This window comes from Argopecten irradians, chromosome 9, assembly GCF_041381155.1.
Source record: "Argopecten irradians isolate NY chromosome 9, Ai_NY, whole genome shotgun sequence".
Taxonomy (NCBI): domain Eukaryota; kingdom Metazoa; phylum Mollusca; class Bivalvia; order Pectinida; family Pectinidae; genus Argopecten; species Argopecten irradians.
In genome coordinates, this window is record NC_091142.1 from 23,140,058 (window position 1) to 23,160,799 (window position 20,742).

Sequence of the window (20,742 nt, forward strand, 5' to 3'; positions counted from 1 at the left end):
TAGCCTACAACTCAGCAATTTCCACAGACAGGGCCAAATAGTGTTTCAAAGAGGTCTAAATGCTTGATCAATCCATTTTTTTCTTTTTGTTTTCTTATCTTTTTTGTCCGGATTTTTGAAGGATTTGTTGAGCTATAGACTTGCTATATAGAGCGACTGGCATTATATAGCTGCCTGGAGTGCCTATGCTATAATGTGTCACAAGAACACATGATTCCAGTATAAATAAGAGATTTCTGGCTTCCCTGGTTTTGCACTGTCTAAGTTGGAGTCACACTGCACACAAACATAACGACGGCTACAATTGTCTAGACACTACAAGTATATACATGATCAATGCATTAAATACATCACTGACAGGGTAAAATTACAAAGCTTTTCAAAAAGAGTTTGTCCAGAATATTTCATGTTTTGTTTTGTTTTCTCTTCTTTTTTATTAAAAAAATATAGCTAGGGAAATGATTTTCACTAAGGATGGGGTTATGTTTATCTCATGCATGTTGTCACTACAAGCAATACTATGAAACTAAGTTCTAGAAAAAGCAGTAATTTCAGAGTAAACAACAGTGTGCTGTGTCGACTAACACTTTAGACATGCAAAATCGTAGTAGCCATAAATATCAACAATGGGTTATAACCATACATAAGTGACATCTCTGTCTCCCACGACAACACACAAGAACATCTAACATTGAAATTCCACAATAAAGCAATAGCTCTGTTTGCAAAAGAAACAATACAAATATTACCTTTTTCCAAATACAAGAACTAGCAACTTGTAATGTAATTTGTTCAAATAGGAAATAATAGAAATGCTATTTAGCAAACCGTTCAAAATCTTAAAACGTTATTAGCAGTCTGTTACACTGCAGAAATTATATTTTACATTTAAACCAATTTGTATTGTCATAGATTTCCAATGTCTTTTCAACAAATAGCCAATGAGTTATGTAATGTGGTGTTGGAGTGATTGAGATAGAGATGTCATTTTAGCGTAAGTAGGTAACAATCAATTCTACTATTAAACTCTAGTACATCCATGGGTTCAAACTCAACATAGTCATAAACATTTCAATAAAATCGTATAGCAATTCATATAATTCAACATAAAAGCCTGAGTTTGAAATTTGGATGTCAAAAATTAATAGGATATTTTGTCCATATAGTCGAATTCTAAACACAAATACGAAGTCTGTTGTCAATTCTAATTCATATTAATACTAATAAGACCTTCAATATAACAGAATAGTTTTGCATCTCTTTCTAAAATACAACTTAACTTCTCCAATTCAAAGCCACTTATGGAAGTACCCTTTTGACAAGTACATATATTGTCCATTGATATATGAATTGAACTTTACTTTGGCATGTTTTTTTTTCCAATTAAAGGTCTTATTAATGTTAAGTAGCCAAGTAATATTGGCTATTAATAGTCAGTTAAGTCAATTACGAACAATTTCAATATAACAATAGTCAAAAGTCAATCAATATAACAGTAATTTCTGTAACGAAGATACAATTTTTGAACATCAAATTGCAGCACAATATCAAATCATATTCAAGAAAATAGACAAAAAACACTCAAATGAAAAAATATTGGGTTACCATAGCAACCATGTAGGTTAATCAAAGCAAGCTTGAAAATATTTAGGCATAGCATTAACAGCGGACCACACAAGAAACAATTTCAATATATACTTCATATATCATTGGTTTTTCAAAACGACAATAATTACAAAAATCTGAAGAAAAAGTAACAAATAAATAATAATCAATACACGGATAGTTTGGTCTGACCACAGGAGATGATAACATACAACAATATTCAAAATGTCTACAATCCACAAACTACACATCTGCCACACAATGAGTGGTGGGAAGACAACTACAGGCAGTTAGTTGTTATAAACTGGATAAAACACCACATAACTGCACCCCATATACAAACACCACGGTGCAAGGACTGAAAAAAGCTGGAAGCAACAACTGTATAGGAGGCCATTGTCACAAAGTCAAGTGATTCTATCATAAGACATCAAGACATAAACCCTCAATTTATTTTCTCAGTAGATCAATTTTCTGATGAGCATTAACAAAACTTGATTATCAAGACAGGCTCAGGTTTTATGTATGAATCGTCGTTTCAGACTAAAAATGAGTAAACACAAGATCATTGAACTGTGGTCTTTGACTAAATCTGGGAAAACCATTGAGGATGTATGTCAAGTCTTGTACAGATACACCTGAAGTTGTGCCAATGCATGAAGGAAGTGGCAATATGTTTTACAAGTGTGGACTGAACACGAGCAGTGGGGCTTACCGGGAGTAGAGGGGACACTTAAAATGCTCCGTCCCGCACGCGGTGCCCCGGAGCCACGAGCTGCTGCGGCCGCAACCACACTGCGAGCCGCAGCGGCCGAGACCATTGAGGACGGACTATACGCTGTACCAAGTCCTGCATGTGACAAACAATGAACAGAGTGAGAATTGGCGCTTTTCCTGAGGCCAAATCAGGCTTAACACTCTAAATGGACGCTGGATATCTTAATTTTGAAATTTCTTTGATAAAAGTTATGATTTTTATACTAACTTCTACTAGACAAGATTTTGTTTTTCATATTTCTCATTTCTATTTTCTTAAAATTGAGATTGAGAAAGTTAACATTGCTTCAAAAACCACTTTTCAGTGCCCTAAAGAAAGTTTTTCTGGTGTTTGTTTATCTACTTCAGAGAGGTGCAAGTTTGACTTGTAGTAGGAAACCATAGTAAACAATGGAGAAGAGAAAGAAAGAAAAGAAATCTTGTTAACAAAATTTTATTCCCATAAAAAGACCATTCCAACCATATAGTCACATTATTAATGAGAACAGATTTTTTACATTCATGAACAGTAATTAGTGGTATAACTGAAAAGGTCATTCCTTTGCTCAGCTGTACCCAATGAAAAAACAGCCAATTTACAACATATCAGGATCACGCTGGCTTCTAAACTGACCAAGGTGACTGAGTATAACGTTGTTTAGAAACAGATACGGAATTATAATGCATATTGTATGTTTTTTCAAAACCAAAATCTACTGTAATTATCAGACTTTTTCTGGTTTTTTTTAATATAACTTTAACTTTTGTTTTTACTATGTCTGCTATACATGGTACCTAAAGAAATGGTTAGCTTTTGAGAGCCCTTAATCACAGCCTCCATTGCCCAACACCTTGGTCCTTATCACCATGGTGAACCTGACAATGCAATGACATGACCCAGTGACAAAAACATCAACGTTTATAGTATACAATCATATACATATGAGTAGATAGATAAAGCAGTTTCGCTAAAAAAATCACAACTATTTTGAAAAATTCTACAAACAAAGCAGTTTACATTATCATTTTATCTTTTACATAAGAGGGTATTGAGGAAGCTCCTACGGTGATACAAGTATCGATACAAAAAGCTTAACTGTCCCAAGACAAGTAAACCTTTTAGCCTACAACCAAACTAAACAGCACATCACAGCACTGGTTTAGGTACATGTTTCCACGACGGACAAACCACAGAACATCAACATATTGATGATACACATCCGCTCTACTAAGGGGAGACAACCACCAACTTTAAGGATTTATAAATCTTTAACAGCCTTTATAACTTTCCTTATAAATTCAAAGACTACATAATTTTGGGGACAGATATTTACTTTTATCTTTACAACACTATTGGTTTTATTAGCAGCATATTCAAACAGATAGCTTTACTAAATTGGTTTCATCAAATGATTTAAATTTTCAATGAAGAATTTTCTCGCAACTTGATGTAGTGGTTCAGTATCTTCAATACTGTTTTTGGTCTGTGGTAAAAACACTACAAATATTATCCTAAACACATCTGCTAAAAATGGCAGATTTTGGTTGTTTCATGTCATACAGCATTAACACAGAACGGCAGTCATCAACTTTACTAGCGGAATGAAATTAAACCTCAATTCAAAAGGGATTTTTCCATTAATGTATCGTGGCAAATAGAGATAAATATATAGGCTTCAAAACTAGCACAATACTCCATAAAAATAAATGAATAAAGAGCATATTGTTTATTTCAAAACAAGAAAATATTTCTTCTTTATCATGGAAAAATGCAACACTATAAATTCATCATATGAAATATCTTTGTGAAACAACATGATTTATTTTCAGTATGTGTCGCAAATGGATAAAATATTAGTATGATTTATTTTTAGTTGTAAAAAATAAAATAAAATAAATTAAAATTCATTGTATGTTCTCCAACAATAATATCCAATAATAACATAAGCAACAATTTTTGTCCACTTATTCGATCCCTTTCTTACAACGAAACCGTTTGACAATTCCATGGCCATTAACTCATAAAATATGCATGCATAGATTAATTCATAAAGAAAGACAACAATGTTTTATCATATGTACAAATATTGCCCTGTTTTTTTTTACAATAAATTAACCGTGCTGCTTGGTGACCAAACGGCCATTCTAGCAATAAAATAAGCACATCATTTCCCGCAGAAAGCTTCCCCGGTAAAATTCTTATTGCTAATGTGAATATAACACCATATATGGGTTAAGAAAGGTAAAACTGATCACAGTTAACACAAAGTAAAATCATTCATTTCTTAAACACAAACAAATCTATATTAATTATTAATTAATATTTCTTGTAAAACTATTCTGCCTATTATTCTATTTACCTCATTTTCTTTTTTATTTAAAAAAACTTACTTTACTATATTTGTATTTCAATGATATTTTTTTTTGCTACATTTTACATATATATTCCTATGGTATTCATTCATTATTTCAACTCACATTTCATGCATTAATTTCAGAACAATTTGTCAGGTTTTGTATGATTTATACCATCTTTTTTTTCTTTCTCAAACATTTTTGACAAATCCTAACCTATGTAGAATTCAAAGTCTATCTCTCATTATCTTTAAATTATATTATATAATATTACATTATTATTTTTTTAATGCCACTTTAACATCAATTAGATCTAAACTAAAGTTTGGCCAATACAGGTACATGAGAAAGATACAGAAAATTTTCTAACATTCTAGTTATTGGAAATACATGTAGATAACAAGTCAGGTATTTTGCATAATCACATCCATATGGTGTAACATTTTTGTTAACCTGGCCTTAGTTGCCAAGGATACTGGGTGAATGAGGTAGAATGGTTAACCTAGTTATTTTATCCTTAAAAAGTCTCTTTTAATGGTTCCTAAATCATTATCACCCACTTATAATCGTACATGGAAGATTTATTTCAACAAATCTCTAAGGAAAATGTAAAACAATACATTTATTTATTTATTTGAATAAAAGGATTGAATTTATACCATCAAATTTCAATAAATTATAATTGAAAATTATGCCATGCTAAAGAATATTCATTCATTTTATTTGGAAAGATCTTCTATTTCAGAATACAGAATAAAGGTAAAATTAGGGAAATTGCTTAAAATATGAAGGGATGTGAAATGGCACATTTATCAACCAAAGCTCAGACCAAAATCAGAGGATTTTAAGACATTTATTTTGTTTTACATTTTTATCATGTAAATGTGTCAAAAACACAAACCAAAATGGTCACATATTCCTGTGTTAATCCTTCTAATGTATGTCTGTTATTTAAGATCTTGAATGCTTAGCTAGCAAGGGAGGTAACTTCACACAAGGGAGATAACTGTTAGTTTATTTTGAGTTGCAGGATACAATTTGCACCAGCAGAACAAAAGGCATATTGTGTTTGTGTCGCTGAAAGCTTCTAAAATATAACAATCCTGAGGTTGGTACATTTGTAGTTTCATAAAAATATGGTTGACATCTGTTTGCACAGCATTAATATCCTCTTAAAATTTCTGAGTATATAACACAGTGTAAAAAAGTAACAGGGGTTTTGAGGGGCTCTATCTAGTAATATATTATATCTACTATACAACTAAATAAATATAATTTATTTACTTGATAAATATAAAGATAACTCAGTTGAAAAGGAACTTGGAAAAAAAATTCAATTGACAATGATACAATTTAATAAACAGTGGTTTGTCATTAAATAGTTTTAATACAATTTGTCTACGAATACTTAGCTACTAAAAATGTTTTGGTTAGGTTAACATATATTTTGTCTATATTTTTCATACACTACGAATACATAATCAAACAATACTCTTCTCAAAAAATGGTTTGCAAAAATAAACAAAACAATGAATGATATATTATTTGTAGAAAACTCAAATACAGGAAATAGCACCTAAATAATAAAAGAAATCAATACGATTCATACACACTCTTAAATACTACATTTACAAACATGCCTCTTAAATAGATTATTGAATTTCAACAACAAAAACAGACAAAAATAAACCTGTATGATGGTCGCATGGCAACCGCACGTTATCTTAAATAGTGAATAAATAATTTAGCAAAACAAAGGCAACAGTACTATTTTTGTTTGGTCGTTCCAGAGTGATTACCACATGCTGTAAATTTCTATGCATAAGTGAAGTAACTTCGCTATAATTAATATCATAATTAATGCTTTTCGTTTAGTTGATATTTGGCACATCAGCGTTAATAGTGCAAAGGTGGGCAACTGTCCATTCTAGGACTAATATGACATAAAATAAGTACCCATAATACATCAGGTTTTTCCCGTATGATATCAGTAAATTTTATGGCTGCTGAAAATGGCAAAGGCAGCATTGGTACAGGAGCGACACAAAAATAAATACGTTTGCCTCATCATCTTGTACAAACAAGATTTAAAGTTGACCGTTGGTCTTTGACTGTACATAGTACTCGGTACCAGTCCTACAATTTGTAGTCATTTGCTTTCGTAAAGCAACTCATCACATGAAACCAGATCAGCATGTCTCAGAAACAACAACAAATGTTCAATTCATGTTTTTATACCATTGTCAAGCCAACAAGAAGCTGTTTTCCCCCTAGAATCAGGACTATTTTTTGTTTTAGATGAATTTAATTGCAAATTATCCTTCTTTGATTTGTTAAAAGAAGTGACAAGTTTGTTTCCAAACAGTTTGACCGAAACTTGTGTATCTATGAAATCTTCACTTTTTTAATGATTCATTGGTGATGATTTCCATATTTTCATGTGTTCATTTTTGTTACACAGATTGAAGATTACGCTTAGTGTAACCATTCAATATATATTGAAATCTGAGACATGTTGCTCCCTGTACATATACAAATAAATAACACATTGGTCCATTTAGAACCATATCTGACCTTATCAATAACTTAACAATTAAGATAGAAAGCTTACACAATTTTAGACATTTCACAAATCCATAAGATTTTGTCACTACAAATACGTCTGATATGTGTCCACACAAAAAATCTTGAGATTTCACATTCTTCTTAAGTCAACAAGTGTCCTGAATCCCACGGGACAATATCCTATCTGATTGGCTGAAAGTTTAAAGATCAATTGTTTTGATGTCTTCCTGATTAGCTGAAAACTTAAGGTCAAATGTCCAATCTCCTTCCTGAATGGCTGAAAACTTAAGGTCAGAGTTCAGACAGAAAGCAGACAGAGAGGTGGTTTTTAGAAGGGGTACCACTGCCCTAAGTCTAATATTTCCATACCTGGATAGTAGTACCCTGCAGGGGCAATGGCGGGAAATCCACGGCCAGCATAGGGGTAGGCAGCAGTATGTAGTCCATGGGGCAGGAAGCCTGTGAGGAAAGAAACATTTTAATTTTATAATACTTCATCACATGGAAACTATATGGAAAGTGAAAGTTAAATGAATAGGCTTCAAAACATGAATTTATAATGATTTATCTAATAAATGAAAATAAAATAAGCTTTTGATAAAAGAAATGAAAAATATTAGATGTATAAATATGATTTCTGTTTTACTAGCTCTGTGATTTACTATGAGAAAATCATTTCTGAGTAGTTAAGTTTCATTTTAGAAGAAAAATAATAATAGGGAAAACGATTAAAAATAGGAGGTATATTCACATGACACAGGAGAAGGGGAGGAGATGGTTAGAGATTTTAAGGAAAACCTAGCATTGCCCAAACTTTTACTGGCATCAATGCCAAAACTTTTAAGATGTTATAACTTCAAACAAAATACCAAAGAATCAAAATGAAAATTGGTATCAAACCAAATATTCTATTAATCAATGTTTTTGAAAAGGCTTTTTGAACTTGAAATACAAATATTCCGCTGCATAAATTTTGTTTATCCAAATGATATGAATATTGCATCAAAGTATTGCAGGGTTGAATGTCGAAAGATCTGACTAATTAGGAAATTAAGATAAATGGCAACATGCAGGCTTCAGCCATGCAGTGGTTTGTCTACATAGAAAAAGATCACAACAATTTTACGTGAAAATTAGTAAAATCAGTAACATCAAAAGCATATCAGTTTGAGCACATCACACCAGTTTGTCTCTAGAACGACTGAATGCGATTACACATATATGTGACCAAGTAGAATATGAAGCATTCTAAAACTGCTATTATGAAGTTGTCACTACGTCTACAAGCCAGCTCAGCAGGATGAATGGTAACCCCTGGAATTCTGTAATGAACTCTTCCTGGCTTTGAATAGGAAAAGTTCAATTTTGTTTCCAGGGATGAAATTGTTAATATCGAAATCCCTGCTAATGCAGTAAAATGGAGATTCAAAATTCTACCGATGAACTGATACACTATAAAATAAGCAAGATAATGAAACGTTCAATATATAGGCTTTACATTTGTAGGAGTAGGATTTTAAAAAAATATTTGGAGAGTGAAATAGTGTTTTACTTTATGTATCAATAAATCAAAAATTAACCAAGCATCACAGCAAAACTCAAAATGCAATCAATTTGAACAGAATTCAACTTTATGCTTATTGCAACATGAACAAAATTGGTCTGCTTTCTGGGTGTCATGTTTTTTTACAATGAAATAAACTCTAGAACTAGTAATCCTGTGATATTACTGGTTAATGTGTCAACCAATAAAAATCAGACCTGTGTCCTGTGATTCGTTTGGTCAGTGTATTGACCAATCACTTGACCTGTGCTTTAGACAATGTGAGTGACCATGAGAAAATACCAACCTTCCACACCGCTTGTCAAGGGAACACCTCCAAGATGGGGAGAGGTCACTGAAAGAGTCGAGAATTCCTTTTTTGCTATATTCCAATCAATGTTTGTTGATTAAATACAATTTTAACTTTAGTAAATAAGAATGAAAAATAAAATGAGTAGGTTTATTTTGAAAACTAGAAAAGTTTTGAATCGTCAATTTTTGATAAGATGAAATCTGCCAACATTAGAAATAACCTTAATGCATGTATTGTGAGTTATGTTAATAATTATATAGATGATGGGAAGCAATATTAGATTGGAGATTTTCAGAGGTAAAAAGGTCAAAACTGTTAAATATTCATTCAAATCTTAAATGGTTTTACAAATTCCCTAAACTGCACTATTTGTTTAGCTTTGTATTAGTTAGAACAAGAACTCAAGAATACTTTTTACTGGATTTTTATATTCTTTTTTTATATTGATTATTATGTTTGATGTGGGTCATTTATACTAGCAGCCATTCCTGTTGATTTTTATATCTTAAAAATTGTTTTTAATATTTCACCCTGGACTTTCAGTGTTTGAATGAGTTGCAAACTAAATGTATCATTTTCGAAAAATATGATATTGCTAACAGGAATACCATTGCTATCTAAGACAAAGCTAATTGTGCACTGAAATCTATCCCTACACACCATGCCTGCCTATGGCACGTTATAAATACTACTCATAATTGGATGCTGCACTGCAGCTCGGCTCAAGCTACCTTAACATCAGAAACCAATGTTATTGCCACTATTTCATCTTCCAAATCAAATTTTGTCTGCTGTCCTATTCATATAAAAATATGGTCCTATATATGTTACCAATAATGGAGTAAGAGCAGCTGGTGCAATATCCACCCAATATAATGCATATCAATCACATTACAGATAACTATGACTTTCGGGAAAGACAGAACAATATCTAGCAAGTTAACAAGAAATTACATCTATGTATTTTCAAACTCACCCCCAGTTAACAAGCTCATCTAACAACACCACTATTCTATACTTCATTAGTCTATCTGCTGGGATTTAGTCCATGGATTTAGTCCATTCTAAAAATGCTTTTGACAGCTCTAGTCTATTGTCTAGTAAGGTACTGATACAAGGTTTTATTTTTTGTGGCTTAAATTATAGGTTTGTGGGTGTCTGGTTCATAGTAAAGATAATAAGAAGTCAATGTTTTTTGGGTGTTTTTAAACAAAACTTTTTTTTTTATTTTAACGCTTTTGCAAGCTCTTCTTATTTCAATTTCTTATTGATGAACAACTAACATTGTGATGCTGTGGGCTGATAATGGAGCATTTGTATTATTATAGCTTAATCTACCAAGCTACAGACATGTGTTAGCAGACAAATCATGTGATGGATCACACAAAGCCAGCATGCTGGGAGGCCTACCCAGAAATGGTATATTAACTTATCAATTCATCAAATCTTTAATTTTGTCATTTTGTTCCTAATTTGTTCAAATTTACATATAACACGTCCTACAGAAAATTGAAAAAAAAAAAAAAAATGTTCGGAAAAATGATGTAATGATAATTTTTAATGATTCTGCTTCAAATGATCTGTAAAAGAAACGAAGTCAAAAAAGTTAGATAATATTTGTTAGACAGTTTCATGCACCACAGCAAATCACTACGATGCCAAAATGCAAAATCTAACAACTAAATCAAGATGTATACAGACAAGTACTCCACAGTACAGAATTTTCTCTACTCTGATTGGTGGGCCAGGCATCGCCATGGATACCCGACCCTAATCAAGGTCATGCAACCTACATATATATATGTCACAGAGATAGCCCATGTTAACAGCTGATGGCGTGGTGTTGCTTGGGTACAGCAGACATTTAAACACATACTTTTCCGTATCAAAATGTAGATTTTTGTTCAGGATTAATTAATATTCTTTTGTTTAATTCAAAACTTCAGTTTTAAAAATATTTCTTTTTCAAAAAAGCAATTCCAAATCAGTGCTAGAATATATACCCCCTTCATAGATGAAATGTAAAGCAAAATTTCACTGGCAAAATGCATAAATGCATAAAAATGTACTCTTCTAATACAAATTTTCAAACTTTCAGTCACATAATCTAACAGCAAAAGCAATAAGTATTAGTTGTTATACAAGCCTCAAATTCACCAACATTGAACTCACCATCAGGCCCCCTGATTGGTCAAAACTATTTGACCAATGAATGAGCTTGATTTGAAACAGCTTGATTTGATGAAGTTGAAGCCTGTATTGTCTGGACAGATTGACCAGGCAGACTTATTCCTCCTTGTATACACCCCAATCGTGCCCGGTAAAAAAGTCTGAGCAAAATTATAAATTGAGGTGAATGAGGGGAGTGAAACATTGGAAGGGAGGTGAACTTACACAGCTCTGGCATTATAATGTCGCTTGATAAATCCCACACAAGCTCGCCATCTTCATTCGTCACTACGAAAGGATTAGAAAAAAAAGGGAAACAAGTTTTAGTGGCAGCAGAGATAAGCACACACATGTATAGAGCTAGGGTCCTGGTGAAAGGTCCTGTCCCCACACCAGCGGTCAGTCTAAACCCCCCTGTTGCAGGGACGTCCACATCTGCCATAGGGAGGTGTAGACTGTAATATCTTGTGTTATCTAGATTCCCGGAATGCTGCGGTCTATATTGGAGCTCCGACCATTGTCACTGCGCGCAGCCATTATACACAGCGATATACTATTGAAGCCAACAGATGTAAATACACGAGTATTCCTTGGGAGTATGATGTCTAACCCAGTGCACCTCACACCAAAAGTGCAAAAAATACAAATCATCTACGACAACAATAGTTCTACAGTGATAATCGCGACTCTGTCACACCATCTCACTGGCCAATCGCAACGTTGAAGGTCCGCAGCAAATGGCCTCCGGTGTGATAAAGTCACCATACATACACAACATATACCAAAATTTCCTATCTTCTACTGCTAATGTTAATGACTGCTTGGATATCTAATACTCTTTTATCTATTTTGTTTTTCTTTATAACAAAAATTGAAAATTACATTTAAAATTTCTAAACAACAATAAAATTACTTGTAATTTCAAATTCATATGAGTTTCTCATTTTCAAACGAAGAAACAAACAGAATGACAAAATGCCAATGCAGTGTTACAGTCGGAACAGCAGATTACCAGGAACAGTTCTAGCCCTTCACCCCCAAGGACTACAACAAGTGTTGTCCCAGACAGTGAGGAGACAAGTTAAATGAAGAAAGGGTTACAATTCAAAACGTCTCAAATGCAAGTTGAAATTCTCTTGGTTTGGTGCAGATCCTAGGTTTCCCCCACTTTCCGATACCAGCATTATTAGGATTTGAACGCATCTTTGTTTTTGTTAATATTGCCTTGGTCAAATACATTTGTTTCCAATTCTATAGCAGTTGGTTGGTTACAACAAATCCTATCTCTGTACATATAATTTAACCAGTTGTGTCAAAACAAGAAAGAAGCAGGTTGGTAGCAGGAGTGGATAAAAATATATACAAGTTTTATTATTAATATTTTTTTTTTGAAAAGTAGTTTGCATTGCTGCAGTATTAATAGACACATGTCAAAACTAGTTATAAATTGTCAGAGAGTTAACAACGAAAAAAAAAAAAAACTAGCTTGCAATATTTCTAATGGAAATATATAACTATAAATGTTACCGTGCTTCCAACTCGTAGACAAACTAACGTAACAATGGTCAAGCTATGGTTGGTTGCTTGGATACTATACAATTCAAGGAGAAATTTGTAAAAACATTACAACGGTGGTAAAGAGGAATCTACAGAGTCCTAAGGGACAAGTCGGGAGGCTATCTCTGGCTGGAGGCTGGTAACACTTACAGTTATCTCCCTTCTTCAAATCGGCTGCGGAAAACAGGAAATGGGGAACCACTGTTCTGTAGTTATCGGGTTAATACACCCACTACACATTATTTCCACTACAAAATGTTTGGTTTATAACTACAACTAAAGTTTGTGGAAGCTTATAAAGATTGAAGAATTCAAGCAAAATTGTGAAGGGCGAGAATTGAAAATTATTTTTTTTATTACATAAAAGGACAAAGATCTTCAAAGTTTTAATATAGACTACTGCGTCAGATATAAGTGAGCGATAAAGCATTAAAATGGCCAAAAATCAAAGCAATTTGTCCTACAGTGGAGGTCTCCCAAGGGGAGTTCTATTAACATCCGGGGTACCCTGTTCCTGTTTCCATAACAGATACGAGAGGAGACTAGTATTTCTACAGGAAAGACTCTCTATCTGGTCACAATGTCGAGATGAATACAGACAACTAACAGAGTGGACTCCAAATACCACATACTGCTCACTAACTTTACACAAACTGGACACAGCTAATACAAAATACCAACTGCTCAAACTTTCGGCATGCAATCCAATAAAAAAAATCTTTTTTTTTTTTTTTTTTTTTTCTTTCTTTAATTTAGTTTTGATTTTTTTTCTTTTTCTTTTTTCTTTTTTTTTAATTTCCCCCCAAATCAAAGACATTTGGCAATAGCTTGAAGTGCAAGTGGAGTTTTGCTGGGCGGAAACTTAGATAGATATAAATGCTATTAATAACCCAGATCTACATCAAACCAAGAGAACTCACTGAATGTGCCCCTTGCTAGGCCCCTACCCCTTGCTAGGCTTGTTGGTAACATGACTTCTTTGGGCTGCGCTTTTTTACACTCCACCTAAAATGTAAGATATGCATGTTCAATCCTAAAACCTAGGCACATCAAATAAATTAATTTCATGTAGTAAATAAGAAATACTAGTTTATAATGAATCCTGTTGTCTTTTCCATCTTCATACATTAATCTTTAAATTCAAAACAAAAATCTGTTATTTGATCACAGTCCTAAACATTTATGTTTTCTTATCTATAAATAAAGACACTTTTAAATATTTTGGCAATAAAACTATCGTCTTATGTCGTCTTTTCTCACTTTGAATTTGGTCAATAAATGACAAACAGCTGACTATGTATATAACAAAGAACTATTGTATTAGTGGTATATATACAACGATACATTAATCTGTAACTGATCACAGTAACACCAAACCAGCACCACAATTATATGACTAGCAGGTAAAAACTCACCATCTTCTTGTTAATCTCATGGAAATGGATATCACAAACTTTATCTACCACATCTTCAGATTCAAACGTCACGAATCCAAACCCTGCAAGACAAAAACCAAGGGAACATAAGTCAACGATTCAAGTCTTAGCAAAGGATATAAAAAAATGGCTTCAGTGAACTATCACCTGGTAAACCTTTTTTTATTAGCTTTTCACAAATTATTTTTCATGATCTTTTTTAAAATTTCAGACATCTAGAGATAGAACCAGATGATAGTATGCAGGGCCAACAGTGGATATTAATTTTCAATGGTTATATAACTTATAGCATACATGATAATATCACTGATGAAAAGGTCTGCTGCCACATTGAAATTGTAGGGATTACCTCCCTTCGACCACATAAAGCAATGCTTTAGATTACCTCCCTTAGACTACAATACATAACAGTACCAACACAGGCTCTGCAGATAACTTTTAATTTCTATATGTTCATCACACAGATTCTTCAGATAACTTTTAATTTCTATATGTTCATCACACAGATTCTTCAGATAACTTTTGATTTCTATATGTTCATCACACAGACTCTTCAGATAACTTTTAATTTCTATATGTTCATCACACAGATTCTTCAGATAACTTTTAATTTCTATATGTTCATCACACAGACTCTTCAGATAACTTTTAATTTCTATATGTTCATCACACAGACTCTTCAGATAACTTTTAATTTCTATATGTTCATCACACAGACTCTTCAGATAACTTTTAATTTCTATATGTTCATCACACAGACTCTTCAGATAACTTTTAATTTCTATATGTTCATCACACAGACTCTTCAGATAACTTTTAATTTCTATATGTTCATCACACAGATTCTTCAGATAACTTTTAATTTCTATATGTTCATCAAAGACCTTTTCTTTAGGCTAAAGTAAAGATATTATTTCTTACTGAATGATATAAGACCAACTAATCAAATCTGAGAAGAATACATTTTAACAAGCACCAATTTTTTTTGATGAAAACAAAAGATAGCTTGGTAAAATGTTAACAAGGCCTTAAGATTATTTCTGTCTGTTTGCGAACCCAAGTAGAATCTTCCACTATCTATGAATGTAATAAAAAAAAATTCAATATTTCTAAAAGTACATTGACCGAAACTTGTTATATAATGGCGATAAAATTCAATATTTAGCTGTCACACTTGGCACACCAATTGATATATTACGTTAAAGTACATCTGATGAAACGCCTCAACAATAATACCATCGATCATCAGGTTTTAAGAATTGCAATTTTTATGTATTATTATGCGTAGAAGTAACTCTGGGGAACCTCTTATGGGTCGACACACTGAGCTGTTAGACTAGGTCTGGGAAAGCTAAATAAACCCTAATTATAAGTATAATAGAGTACATCACATCAAAGGAACGATGTGTCGCCTAACTTCTAAATAATATTACACAAAATACTGGGTACTACATCTTTCGTGTTGAAAGACAACATTCTTGAGCGAATGTTTATCTAGTAGACACCAAATGTTTGTTTAAGATATTTGTTGGTTTGTGTATAATTCTACAATGACAGAATCGATAATGTCTTACAGAACTAAACAAAGACTTGGTGTTAAGGCAGTCGGGGTATTACAGGTCCGTGTTTGGAGGACAGCACAGTAAATATTGGCCTGTACCACAACAATGTAACCATATGTTTACATATATTTGTTCACGTTAACCTCGATATCCTTCCCACTGTAGTTTCGGTAAACATCTGACTGGACTGTCACTAAACAATGTATAACAAGTCTAAACAGGGCAACTCTGTTGAGAAACATGTCAAATGTAATTCCCCATACAAAATGTAATTCCCCGTACAAAATTTCCTTTATTTTATCTTTAATACAATAACCAATGACTCTCTTGTTCATTCCTATAAAATTTAGCATCTCCTATGATTCAGTTTACCAGTTTACATTGTCATCTTCCTGACATCTATTGAATTCTTCTAACATGGTATATAGTTCTGTCAGTTTCGCCGTGCATTACGCAAGTGATGCATTCCATTTTGGTCTTTTTGTACGTTCACTGAATATATGTTTTCCCCTTATCAAGCCCCCCAGACGATACTTGCACATCTCTCAGACAGAAGAAGCAGGCAAATTGAATGAAGCTAACACAATTTGCTCTGCTGATCTATGGCTTTCAATACCCTGTAACACGGTAAGAGCACCATTGACAGACTCAATACATGTACAATGGCATTTTCAAAAGAACATGAAACCCAAACAGAATTTAGACTAACATTTATCTTCTTCCCTACCTAAACACTTTTTGTTTAATTTCAGATAACCTTGTTTTCTTATTGGATTTTACACTCACGAGATGGCAGTGAAATATGTAGTAACATCACAAAATTCATAGGCTATAACATATTTTTTCCTTTTGTATTTTACTTAGTAGAAACAAAAATCAATAAGTACAAACTTTCTGTTTAATTGGTATTGCCTTTCTTAAGATAATTCAACAAAATTTAAACAACTGATTCATCTAATTTCTGTTACCTAATTCTTAGACAAAATAAATCCAGTTAAATACTTTTCCGTGAACAAATAAAGAGAATGCTAATCACTAGTGTAACACATAATTAGTTAAAATGATAATAGCTTTCTAGTAATTAATTATCTACCAGAATCCAACATTAGCTTCGTTAATCTACATGAAATTGTCAAAACAAGCAACCATGCAACATGGTCAACATGTCTATTTAGTGAGTTGTCTCCCTTGACTAAAAATACCTCCAAAAGTTAGAAAAAAACAGTTATATTATTTTTCTTAATTTTTGAAAAAAGTTAAGAAGTTAGATAGAAATTTCTAAATGAAAGTACTATTTAGTTTCTTGATGATTTTACATGAATTGAAATACACCATGTCTGACAACAGAAACAGTTAAAGTCTTAATTTAAAAGACGGTGAACCTTCTCAGATAGCATCATGCAAAAAGAAAACAGATTTATTCGTAAGATGGTCCAATGTTTCAGAAAATATCATTTGGTTTTACTATTCTGTCTTTACATATTACAGAGTTAGCTCCCTTGCGGGTAGGTATCGATTGTTACGTCATTATTTTGTGAGTGCAATTCACATCATTTTCTCCGAAAAATATGGCATTACGCTCGAAAACACATGACGTCACAATCAATACCTACCCGCAAGGGCAGATAACTCTGTAATATGCAAATACGGAATAACATGAACAAGACTGTCCTAATCATTTCAGCACCTACCATTACATCTATACTCTATAGTACAGTCAGCAATTTGTCTAATAAAATAAATGAATTTAAAGTGATCACGATGTGCTCATTCCAAAAGTGTGAGGTCTATATATACATTATGACGGCTGTCTAATACATTTCATGCACTAAGAAATACCATATAAGATGACCAAGCCATTCCTTTGTCTGTACAATAGCTACAATTATATTTGTGGCAGAGAACTGGTTGGAAACTCTCAAGTAAGCATTGCTTATTATCATGTTTCGCCACTTTGATTTTCTGAATCACTTAAAGATATAAAATATATTATTTTTTCTTGGTTTAAGACTTAAATTTCTTCATGTGACCTAAAATGTCCAGATAGGGTACGGCAGCCAAGAATTTATAAACTTTACAGAAGCCAAATATGCAGGGTTGTATAAAGATATCTAGCACTGGATTTTACCAAAGAAATTTAAAAAAACAGGAACTGATTGCAAAATCATGCATTTTCTGGATTCAAGATATTTCAAGAAATAAATAAGATTGGGAAGGATTGAATATGTCAAAAAGAAAGAAAAAACATGATGGAGGATGGGCTAAACAGAACTGAATACCTAATAAGAAATGACGATACAAATCATGGGTTTAATGTGACCCTACCACCACTAGGAAAAATAACACTGAGAAGGTTTATACTACACTCATTACCTATGTAAAGGCCGAAGGTGTTATCACTATAGCTTAACATATATCTACAATGGACAGAAGCTAATAGCCAGATCATACTGTGCTAGACAATTAACACTACACAGAATAATCCTACTCTGTGGCTAGCTACAGATGATGTATACCCATAAGGTCCGCTGTTTCTCCTATTATTTTAATCCTTTTATGTTCCCCATGGGTTGTGAAGGAAGCCTGAAAAATCAAGTACAACATCAGTAAACACGTTAATCCAGACGGACACTTTTGGCATTTTGTAATTTGTCTGGCACGAACTACTTGACATTCCCTGTGAATCATCTGATAATTCTTCAAGCTGCAATCAAAACCTTAGCAAACATCATTTAAATCATGTGAAGGATGCGCCATGGTATTTTGCCATTTACAAACATGGTAACAAAAATATTTTGAGAGAGTTGTCTTCCTTTGCTCAAAGATCTGCTGCTGTGCAGCTACTGTTTAACATCTAACAGTGAATTAGGGAATTACAAAGACTACATCGACAAATACTTAATAAAACATACCACAGATTTGAATTCTACCACAAAACTAGGTCTACCATGGGAGGCCCATGCAGTAGCTTTAAATAGTGCCCTAAAAATAAGTTTGGATGACATAAACACACTACGGAATAGTTCTAACTGTCAACAATTAAACACACTACTGTACCAAATACATGCAGAACATACAAGCAAATTCAATAAGTGATCACGCTTAGTTTACTCCCAAACTAATTATCAAATTAGCAGTTAATATAGCGTTCCTCAATCAAGCCTGATGCAGGTGCCCCTAGCCTTCATAGCACAACCTGTCAAATTAGCCATTGGTGGTATCAATCGACAGTGACAGTTACAAGTCACACTGATCTACTCAATCCCTTGTACCACACATCTCATTGTAGAGGAGAAGTGTTTTTTCAAAATTAACAGACAGGGAAATTGTTAAGTCATATACTTCATTATTCCATAATGTCAACATGTTCCTCCATAAGCATGGATTTTTGTGTCATACCCCGCCACCATTCATAACTTTCTGTTACATGTTTTTAAGCCTGAACCATAACATGTTATACATTTCATTACACCAGTACATACTTAACTCTTTAAGGACGGGTCAAAATTGTATGGTGCTTAAACCGAAACGAAAACAGGAAGGTTTAAGGCTTTCCATTGCAACAGGTAGTAGAACTAACTCGTTGTTTTTATTCTTTTTTATAGGTCTGCTTGCTCGGTTATGGTTCTTTCTTGTCAGATTATAGGCTGTGCCAACAGAGGCCTGTATTCATCCAATAGCGTTTTATATAAATAGCCCAAACACAAACTGACTCGGTTTTATCAAGAACAAGGTCGAGATATTAAGTCACATTTTGTGGCCATGTAATCGCTCTCCTGAAAATGTAAAATTGGATCATGGCTAGAGCATAAAGCATAAGCTGAGGCCATGTAACAAAACATTTCTAGACTGCATGAACATCATTCCAAAAATCTACGCTACCTTGTTATGTAAAGTATACCTGTATGTGATATATTCTAGGTCAAAAGAAGTTCTGATTTTGCACCTCTCCTCTTGCAACTTTAAGGGTATATACTTGACAACATTCCAAAGATGTGTCAATGTTGGGTATATTTACACGGGAGTATAAGGACCATTTTCACACTCTCTTTGCTGATTTATGGTGATCCTTTCAGATAGGAGGGGGGTCAAGGTCATACATGTTTCACCTCAAGGTAAGGGCTAGTAATACCACCAACGCCCTTCCACACATGTATGCCTCCTACATATATATATAAACAATTCACATCAAAATTTAGACAACGATATGTAAAAATTAACTCTCGTAATGTATTACCTTAATTATATACAGCAAAGTTAAATTTTCATTGTTTTCTTGGGGGGAAAAAACCATTTGTTCTATGGAGTTGTGTCTTTGAATTTTCTAACGTTTATTGGACTAAACTATTTTGTTGCTTAGAGACCCATTCTGGTGGATAACACAGGTACAAAAACAAATTCCACATCTTAGTGCCCAAATGACATTCTGTCATAACAAATTTAACATATACTTTATACCCAAAGGTTTAATTTACAAGAGCCTGTGTACAAGTAGCACTTCTCAATTGAATTGGTAGGCAGCGAAAACAAGAGTTCAAATAACAGGTTAAGATGAGCCTGCAGCCCCTAAAAGTACTTTGACTGGTCGCTTGGATAAAGCATGCACCCTCTTATGTACTGAAGAGGGTGAATTATCGTCAATCCATTGCACCGACTCACTCCATCCATAGCCATTAGTTTAGGACAAACAAACAGTGATATCCCATGTTCTCAGACATTTCAGTCAGGTAGACTGGGCGATCAAATTTGTCTAGGGAGGAGTGGGGCAAAAAAATATTTCATGGGAAAATTGTAAGGCATCCACAAAAGATGGTGGGAACATGAAAGTTCGGTGAAAAAATCAGTTATTGCTTTTGTGTTTATAGATATTGAACGAGTTTG

General features: G+C 33.3%; 1 protein-coding gene across 19 annotated transcripts in view; it reads right to left on the minus strand.

The window, feature by feature from the left end:
• LOC138331819 (RNA-binding protein Musashi homolog 2-like) overlaps window positions 1–20,742 on the minus strand; it is a 125,096-nt gene that overhangs the window by 17,579 nt on the left and 86,775 nt on the right. For 5 of the 19 annotated variants that reach the window (XM_069279623.1, XM_069279616.1, XM_069279619.1 and 2 more), the window contains 6 exons: window positions 14,279–14,361; window positions 13,784–13,868; window positions 11,532–11,594; window positions 9,132–9,179; window positions 7,651–7,740; window positions 2,321–2,455 (listed from right to left, as the gene is read on the minus strand). In XM_069279623.1, the coding sequence (XP_069135724.1) occupies window positions 2,321–2,455; window positions 7,651–7,740; window positions 9,132–9,179; window positions 11,532–11,594; window positions 13,784–13,868; window positions 14,279–14,361 (504 nt within the window). Of the gene's footprint in view, window positions 1–2,320; window positions 2,456–7,650; window positions 7,741–9,131; window positions 9,180–11,531; window positions 11,595–13,783; window positions 13,869–14,278; window positions 14,362–18,377; window positions 18,445–20,742 lie in introns of all 19 variants that reach the window. The other 14 variants (XM_069279629.1, XM_069279630.1, XM_069279625.1 and 11 more) reach the window with 12 other exon arrangements.